This window comes from Ictalurus furcatus, chromosome 9 (assembly GCF_023375685.1).
Source record: "Ictalurus furcatus strain D&B chromosome 9, Billie_1.0, whole genome shotgun sequence".
NCBI lineage: Eukaryota > Metazoa > Chordata > Actinopteri > Siluriformes > Ictaluridae > Ictalurus > Ictalurus furcatus.
The window spans coordinates 21,619,163-21,628,896 of record NC_071263.1 but is presented as its reverse complement, the minus strand read 5'-3'; the positions used below and the strand labels follow the sequence as shown (position 1 = coordinate 21,628,896).

Here is a 9,734-nt window from a genome sequence, read left to right as displayed (position 1 = left end):
GTTGGTAGCTTGTTCTACCATCAAGAAAAGTATTTGGATGGAGTCCTCAAGTAATGGCAACCCCAGACATATTCATTTGCAGACAGTAGTGGACAGGATGGAATATGGACATAGGGTTGAATTGTGTATGCTATTCCAGTGACATCCCTGAAGACAAGTATGAATGTTTTGTGTGTTTGTGTGCTGCATGAAATAAGATTGTGGTATATTTTAGGAGTCTGTCAGCCAGCTGTGTTCATGTGAGGTTGTGGCATCTGACACATTCCTCCCCTCTATGAGTAATCATCTTATCTGGTGACTGTGGTTAAGCTTTTTGGCTGAAAAACATTATGAGGCACCTTATTAAAGCATAGTTTGCTGGTACAGACCACGTTTTCAACTAAATGGCTTGAAGAGTGATTGCAGAACTGTAATCTGAGGGAGAACTTTGAGAACTTGGGCTGGAGTTCTGACTGGCTTCTGTGCTTCTGCTGTGAGCTAGACAGGTAGGCCCCCTGAAGAGTCTTGGGTAGGAATTGTTGAATAGTAGGGAGGAGACATAAAGGTGGTGGGTGCAGCCAATTCAACACAAGCAGAAAAAGAGAGAGAGATTGGAATTAATAGGAAGTGAACTGGGAGGAAGGTGAAGTTTCTGATATGGTATTTTCACAAACTTCAGTTGTTTCCTAACTCATTCATTTAGAAGAGTGGCAGGAGGGAGAGGAGGAAGGGGAAATGACTTTGAGAACTTGGGCTAGAGTTCTTGGCAGGTTCTGCTTTACGCTAGCCAGATCCCCAAAGAACTCCAAAGTAAACAACTATATTGAAATGCTGTACTGTGCAGGTCTTTTTCAGAGGTCTTATATTTTGGTCAAAATGTAGCTGTATTGTGTCTAGAACAGTGGTCTTGGAACCCCCAGGGGTCCATGAGGCAGAGTCAGTGTTCCATTTTTTGTTACAGTGGTGGAAATCCCAGACATTATCAAAGTTTCTGGCTGCAAAAAGATTGAAAACCCCTGGTATCCTGGAAGTGTGATTTGGAAGTCCTTGCAGGAGGTGTGAAGAGACCCAGTGAGGAAGTTAATCGTAACCAGATAGACTCATCAAGGGGAAGGGTAAAAGCCAGGACTTGAGTGGTAGCATAGGAAGTGCATTAAGGTAAAAATGGTGGGCTGTCCTTATAGACAATGTGAGTGGTTGATCTATTATCAGTATCTAGCTTGCTTAGCATACTCTCAGTGCAAAGCATATTTATCAAAGGAAACTAGATAAAAGACAAAAACATACACTGGCATTACACTGCTTGGAGAAAATTTTGTATTTATATGTTAATTCGTTGTTTTTTTATGAGGATTTTTCTGTTCATCTGTATGAGTAGTTCATCTGTTCGGATCCCCTGAACTTCTTACACTAACAGTGAATTAAACCTCCAGTCATGTTTGGTTTTTACTTCTGCCACATCAGAATCTCTTGAGCACCAATATTCCTGTAAAAATCACCACTTAAAACTACTTGAAAGTCCAACATCTTTACCACTCTCTCTGTTGGTAAAGAGAATCTCAGATTTTAAAGCATCTGATAGTAAAATATGTTTTTTTCTTAGTCATTTTAGTCAAAAATTGTACCCACAATGGCCAACTCAAAGAAGAGTTATCCAACCACTTAAACCCATGACTGAGTTATTTCCTACTTAGTGACACTATCATTACTGCATCCATATACTGTATTATTTCACTCACTAGTCTGTTTATTTTCTCCTTGGTATTTGGAACAGTGCTGCAGTACAGTAACAGACCATTTCTGCCAAATGAATTGAGCTACGATTGAAGGCATTTCAAGATAAACTCAGCGAGGCTCCGGGTTAAGCATAATTACCACCTAACAATCCAATGAAGAATGTTGCTGAAGACTTTTACAAGGCTTCATATTTTTCGTGGAACTTGTAGGAAATGATGATTGCACAGCTGAAGTCATATCATTTCCCATGTAGCCGGACGAAATCAGTGTCTTTTCCCTCTGTGGTCAGCATGATTACACACTGCATCATCGTTTATGGTATGGGTTCCTGTCTGGAAGTTTCTGCTGACTGAACTGTAAATGTGGAATGAATTTTGTGCTCTTTGTCTGGACAAAATAGTTAGTTCAGAAAGCAGAATCCATTCTTGATTTAAGTAACAGGTAAAGTAGATACTCTATAACAGATATATTCACAATTCTGAACAATATTCCAAGGTACAACATTTTTAAAAAAAAATGACCACAGAATAGGCATGCACATATGTTTGGAGACACAGAAAAAAGGCGGTTTTATGCTACACATCTATAAGTCTTGCATGTGTCAGTGTGACAATAATTGTGGTGAAGAGGCTTTCATATTGCTCCATGATTCCCACAGGTTGCTGCCATGTGGCTTTGGCTTTTCATTCTTAATGAGGGATCCTGCACAAGCTTTGCTTGAATGTAATTGGGAGCAGCTGGCTGTTGATCTGATGTCTGCGTCTGCCTCATGCCACACTAAAGCTCTGTCAGCTCAGTGATGTGGGGCTTGATATGACTCTGAGCCAAAATTCCATTGAAGCATTATACACTTAAAATGCTGGGCAGTACGATAAATAGTATCCTGGAACATTTAAAATGCCAGTTATAGCAATAGATTAAACAGATAGATAATCTGCATTTGGCCTATACAGTACATATGCCTAGTTAATTCTTTTATATATATCTCTCTAATCGCATTTCAAATACAATAAGGAAAATGACTAAAATAAATTATAGGAACACTTAGATTACGGAATAGATTCTAGCACAGAAAATAAACCACAAATGGAGCTTGTTTTGTAATTGAAAATAAAAGAATCCTATATAGTATATGTAAACTGTAATACACTGGTAACTCAGTGAATATTGCTACAGACAGAGAAATATCTCTGAGTCTCTCCCTCTCTCTCTCGCTCTGTGTTATAACATGTCTTTGTGACCCTCATGTGCATGTGTTTGAACATTTCATTTATGTCACGTCACACCTTCATTATGCGTTTTAGCTCTATAGCAGGCTGTGGCTGGCCAATAAATGTAATCCCATCCATACAGTAATTTAATCAGTGTGAAGTACAGTGATAGACAGGATTGCAAAACACATCCTGGATGTCAGGCCTAGTTTGTAATATCTACAGTAAACTGAACAAGTTACTTTGTATATAAGCCACAACAAATGCAATATATCAAAAATAAAGATAGCACAGCTGCAGCATTTCTACAGGTAGTTGATTAATTACTAATCACTAAGCCAGCTGTCAAATTTGAAATTGACATATTTATAATTTTCTTAAGTATTATTAAAATGGAATATTTGTAATTACTTAATTACTTTTTTTTACTACATACATTTTTATTTAGACTTTCAAATCAGTACTTCTCATCCAGCCCATGACTGTACAATATATATCAACTGAATGAGCTAAGTTTAGCATCCAGTCATTTCAGTTTAATATTCAATTATTTCAGTTTAGCATCCAATATAGGTCCATCCATCCACCCATTTTCCATACCGCTTACTACGGGGAGCCTGGAGCTTATCCCAGGGAACTCAGGGCACAAGGCAGGGGGACACACAGGATGGGGTGCCAACCCATAGCAGGGCACAATTGCAAACACATTCACACACTAGAGACAATTTAAAAACACAAATCAGCTTATAACGCATGTCTCTGGACTGGGGAGGAAACAAGAGTACCGGGAGGAAACTCCTGAAGCACGGAAGAACATGTAAGCTCTGCACATACAGGCCAGAGGCAGGATTCATACCCCCAACCTCAGAGGTGCAAGGCAGACATGCTAACCAGTAAGCCACCGTGCTCTCCCAATAAAAAGTAAAAAAAAGTATATATATACAATGCATCCGGAAAGTATTCACAGCGTTTCACTTTTTCCACATTTTGTTATGTTACAGCCTTATTCCAGTATGGATTAAGTTCACTATTTTTCTCAAAATTCTACAAACAATACCCCATAATGACAATGTGAAAGAAGTTTGTTTGAAATCGTTACAAATTTATTAAAAATAAAAAAAACAAAAAAGCACATGTACATAAGTATTCACAGTCTTTGCCATGACACTCAAAATTGAGCTCAGGTGCATCCTGTTTCCACTGATCATCCTTGAGATGTTTCTACAACTCGACTGGAGTCCACCTGTGGTAAATTCAGTTGATTGGACATGATTTGGGAAGGCACACACCTGTCTATATAAGGTCCCACAGTTAACAATGCATGTCAGAGCACAAACCAAGCCATGAAGTCCAAGGAACTGTCTGTAGACCTCCAAGACAGGATTGTATCGAGGCACAGATCTGGGGAAGGGTACAGAAACATTTCTGCAGCATTGAAGGTCCCAATGAGCACAGTGGCCTCCATCATCCGTAAACAGAAGAAGTTTGGAACCACCAGGACTCTTCCTAGAGCTGGCCGCCCGGCCAAACTTAGCGATGGGGGGAGAAGGGCCTTAGTCAGGGAGGTGACCAAAAACCCGATGGTCACTGTGACAGAGCTCCAGCGTGTCTCTGTGGAGAGAGGAGAACCTTCCAGAAGAACAACCATCTCTGCAGCACTCCACCAATCAGGCCTGTATGGTTGAGTGGCCGGACGGAATCCCACTCCTCAGTAAAAGGCACATGACAGCCCACCTGGAGGCACCTGAAGGACTCTCAGACCATAATGAAACAAAGATTGAACTCTTTGGTCTGAATGGCAAGCGTCATGTCTGGAGGAAACCAGGCACCACTCATCACCTGGCAGATACCATCCCTACAGTGAAGCATGGTGGTGGCAGCATCATGCTGTGGGGATGTTTTTCAGTGGCAGGAACTGGGAGACTAGTCAGGATTGAGGGAAAGATGAATGCGGCAATGTACAGAGACATCCTTGATGAAAACCTGCTCCAGAGCGCTCTGGACCTCAGACTGGGGTGAAGGTTTATCTTCCAACAGGGCAACGACCCTAAGCACACAGCCAAGATAACAAAGGAGTGGCTACAGGACAACTCTGTGAATATCCTTGAGTGGCCCAGCCAAATCCCACACTTGAACCTGATTGAACATCTCTGGAGAGATCTGAAAATGGCTGTGCACCGATGCTCCCCATCCAACCTGATGGAGCTTGAGAGGTCCTGCAAAGAAGAATGGGAGAAACTGCCCAAAAATAGGTGTGCCAAGCTTGTAGCATCATACTCAAAAAGACTTGAGGCTGTAATTGGTGCCAGAGGTGCTTCAACAAAGTATTGAGCAAAGGCTGTGAATACTTATGTACATGTGCTTTTTTTTTTTAGTTTTTTAAGATTTCAAACAAACTTCTTTCATGTTGTCATTATGGGGTATTGTTTGTATAATTTTGAGGAAAATAATGAATTTAATCCATTTTGGAATAAGGCTGTAACATAACAAAATGTGGAAAAAGTGAAGCGCTGTGAATACTTTCCGGATGCACTGTATATTAAATCTTGGCAATTCTTCACTGGCCATGACTTTCTCATGCTACACAATATAGTTAACACTATAACTCTATGTCTTTGAAGATGGATAAGCCACTGGAATGCAGTGTTGAACTTGAGGGTGAGCTTGGCACTGTCTCTCAGTAAAACGTTTCAATATGCTGGATTAAGCAAAGGCTTGAAAAGCATGTTGAGGTAAGTTTTACAAATTTGCTAACATTAGCTGACTATATTTAACTAAGTTGGCTAGCATTCTGTTACTAAAATGCCAGCTTGTCTAGCATTGATTCTTATAGATACTGTAACATAATTTGCTAGGCAAGAAGTTTAATTATGCTTTATGGTAAATATTGTTCTTAACATAAGAAGCATATTTTACTTCTGATATTTTATTTCTCACAAAAATGATCAAAGGACTTTTTTATATTCATAACTGTTTGCTAATCACGCCCCAATAAAGTTGACAGCAATGAAGGCAAACAGGAAGTGAGCCTGTATTTCAGCAATGCATTCTTGTATCAATACTAAGGTAGGGCAATTTAAGATCACGCCCTAAAGGTGAACAAAAAGTGCATTAGTGATGTCAAGCACTGATGTTGGGTGAGGAGCCACACTGTGGCTGCTTTGCCTCCTCAAACTGTGTTATGCAATATAAACATCAAGAGGTTTATAAGGTGTGTGTAACCAGTGCCACCGGTTATGTACAAGGGAAAAGGGTACAAGGAAGGCATTTAATAATAAAAGACATGAAGGTCTAAATCAGTCACATTTTATCAGGCTGTTAATATATAAGGGTGCATATTTAAAAATAAGATGGGTGGTGAATTTACTTACAAATAAAATGTGTGATGAATTTTTACCACTTTAATAAATAAATGTGCATTTCTGTTATTTATGGTTTTACTGGGACAGACGCAGATGGATCTGCAGCACTTTCTCAGCTGTATTTACAGGATATGCTACAATTATTGATGATATTAACTTTGAATATTTAAATGTGAATCAAGCATTTTCCCCCACTTAAAATGTGTATCTCAAACAATTCCATGCCCTCAGCACCTGCAAGTTTGATCCCACCTGCCTAGATCAATACTAATGAATCTGACTGCTGAATCTGTAAACTAGTTGTATGAGGACATCTTCTGGAAGAGCAAGTCATTACAAGATACTGACTTCAAGTTAGTTCATTTCATGCTGATCTACAATTTACAGTTTAATAATGATCATTCAAAAGTCAACACAAGTAAAATGTCATGTATTAAACATGATATAAATTCATATTTTTTTTTTGTTTTTTGGGGTTTTTTTTTTTTTAGATTTTTGATCGATAATCTGTGATAATTTGTGAAATTATCCTGATATATCTATCCATAATTAGGTCTTTAGCTCTGGTGTGGAGTTTCTTAAAAATGTAGGTGTTTAGCAAGACTATAAGTAGTATTGCAGTACTGTGGCTACAAAGCTACAAATCCTGAAGGTTAATATGCCACGCACTTTATGACTGCCCACTGATTAGAGCCAGTTTGAACTGTAGCAAGAGACATACTTCAGTCTGGAACTGAGGAGAATGATGAAATGGCCAGCTGTAAAGCGTATTTCTTTGAGAGTATCAAATATATTTATGAGCTTCTCAGATTGCTAGTTTGTCGATGCCACCTCTTATATGATTCTAAACTGTTCAAATAAGTTACTGCGGGTGTGAAGTACAATAAAGTCAAAAGAACCTAACATTAGGTCAGATTGACCTGTAAAAAGCAAAAACTTTCTTAGCGTTTTTGATTGATCAAAGTAGTTATTCAATAACAAGCTTGTGAAAAAGAAAACTGTTTGAACATCTGTTCTTTTATAACACTTTAACCATAAGTCTAGACCAAAAGGGAAATAGGACAGAAAAAGTTACATGAGTGGCCAGAGATATAAACGTAGCTTCTCCTATGCAGTGGATAATACTGAATAGATGTTTGAATTGAAATGTGGCCTTAAGCCTGTAATTATTAACTGATGTAGTAGTAGGTGGGGTAGTGTGCACTATAACATTATACAGTGTCTGTAAAAAGTAAATCATTTGGAAATACTATTCCGTTGTACATCTAGAGACATGGCCAACACACCTAGAAAACTTCAGCTAAAATCAGAGGTGGGACTAATGGGAGGAGTCTCCCTCATCGCAGGGGTCATGATCGGCTCAGGGATCTTCATGTCCCCACAGACTGTGCTGCGGAACATCGGGAGTCCTGGAGCTAGCTTGGTGATCTGGACTGCTGGTGGCGTGTTGTCAATGCTGGGAGCACTGAGCTATGCCGAACTGGGAACAGTGATCTGTGAATCTGGAGGTGAATACATCTACATTCTACGCACTTCTGGCAACCTGATGGCCTTTATTTTTGCCTTCACATCCCTCTTGGTTGTGAGGCCAAGCAGCATGTGCGGACTGGCGTTTAGCTTCGCCCACAACGCTGTTGCACCATTTTATTATAACTGTGTGCCTCCAACACTGTTAGTGAAGGCTGTAGCTGCTTGTAGCCTCTTCATCTTGACCATAGTGAACTGCCTGAATGTGCGCTCTTCCATGGAAAAATTTGTCCAGGTACATATGGACCACTTTGCCTGTGTCAAGTTAACCCTTTGCCAGTTGTAGTTCTCCCTGGCCAAAGAGCCTTATTTGTGGCCTTGAGTTGGTCAGCAAGACCTTTCTTTGCCCTGCTGTTTTCACTGATTGTCAAACACACTGGTAGCTTCCTCCCCAAGTGGATCTGCTGTCACAAATGGATGTTGAAAATGGGCTTGACCATGCCTCCACGGCCACCAGTTTATATGCTTATTTCTGTAGTATTCAGGCTTCAGTGCAATGTTTAACTGCAACTCAACTGAAAATGCATTTCTTGTTCTGACTCAGTAATATTAGCTACCAAAATAGCAGCAAGGAAAACTTTATTCAACTAAGTTCATGAAGATGATTTCAGATTAATTTAAAACTAAAGTGAAGGCCAACAGTCAGAGCATACATACTTTAAACAATAATACACATAGAGAGGGATTGAATTACAAGCTAGGTGCAAATGTCTTTACATTGATAAGCACTTCTGATTGTCAACTCATTGTGACTGAAAAGTTGAAAGACAGTCTAAAGTCAGTCTGGATTGCTCAGAATTCCATGCCTTTAGTGCTTAAAAGTGTCATCACATAAGATACCATGCTGGTTTTGAATTGCTGGATTAGTAAACGTGATATATGATGACATCTTCTGGATAAATTTGCCATTACAAGATACTGTAATCTAATAAACTCATTTTTTACTTCCCTACAGCTATTACAGTTGAGAGATTATCATTTTAAAGTAATTACAGATAAGATTTTTTACTTTTTAGCCATGTCATAGAAAAGTTTCATGTGGTCCTCAAGATATAATTATACGCTACATTGATTGTTGGTCCTAAGTTTTTAATGGAAATATTGCAGCATTTCTAAAGACAGCTCTTGATTAAATTTGATGTTTAGGAAGACTGCAAATCATGATGGTTAAGGGGCCAGCCTGTATTTGTAAAATTAAAGTTAAAGCAACAGAAGGACTGGAGCTAAGGAGACTGCTGAGGATAACAATAGATATATGTAAACACTCGCTGGCCACTTTATTAGGGCCTTGCTCATTCATGCAATTATACAGTCAGTCAATCATGTGGCAGCAGTGCAATGCATAAACCCATACAGACAGAGATCAAGAGCTTCAGTTAATGTTCACATCAAACATCAGAATGGGGAAAAATGTGACCTCAGTTACTTTGACCATGGTTGTTGGTGCCAGCGGGGCTGGTTTCAATATTTCAGAAACTGATGATCTTGTGGGATTTTCCTGCACAACACTCTGTAAAGTTTACACAAAATGATGCAAAATATTTAGGGAAGTGGTGGCTCAGTGGTTAAAGGCTCTGGGTTAGTGATTGGGCCCCTGTTCAAGCCCCAACACCGCTAAGCCGCCACTATTGGGCCCTTGAGCATAGCCCGTAACCCTTTCTACTCCAGGGGCAGTGTATCATGCGCTCTGACCTCAGCTTCCTTACAAGCTGGGATATGTGAAGAAAGAATTTCACTGTAATGAATATGCGACAAATAAAGACGACTTCTTCTAATAGCCAATGAGTGGTAGTTCTTTGGCAGTTCTGCCAGTAAGATGCCCAATATGTCGAACCTTGGGGCAGATGGGCTAATGGGCAGTTGAAGACAGGGTGAAGTTTTTCCAATCTTTAACTGCCCAGTTTCAGTGAGCCAGTTC

The 9,734-nt window shown here is 39.6% G+C and overlaps 1 protein-coding gene across 1 annotated transcript; it reads left to right on the top strand.

Annotated features, from left to right (window-relative positions):
* Positions 1-7,379: 7,379 nt before the first annotated feature.
* LOC128612584 (b(0,+)-type amino acid transporter 1-like) lies at positions 7,380-8,102 on the top strand. Its single transcript, XM_053632885.1, has one exon. It carries the CDS (start codon positions 7,563-7,565, stop codon positions 8,100-8,102), a length of 540 nt encoding a protein of 179 aa, XP_053488860.1. The 5' UTR covers positions 7,380-7,562.
* Positions 8,103-9,734: the final 1,632 nt, after the last annotated feature.

Bases quoted from the DNA above. Each gene is read 5' to 3' on its own strand.
- LOC128612584 (XM_053632885.1), top strand. From the start codon at position 7,563: ATGGCCAACACACCTAGAAAACTTCAGCTAAAATCAGAGGTGGGACTA.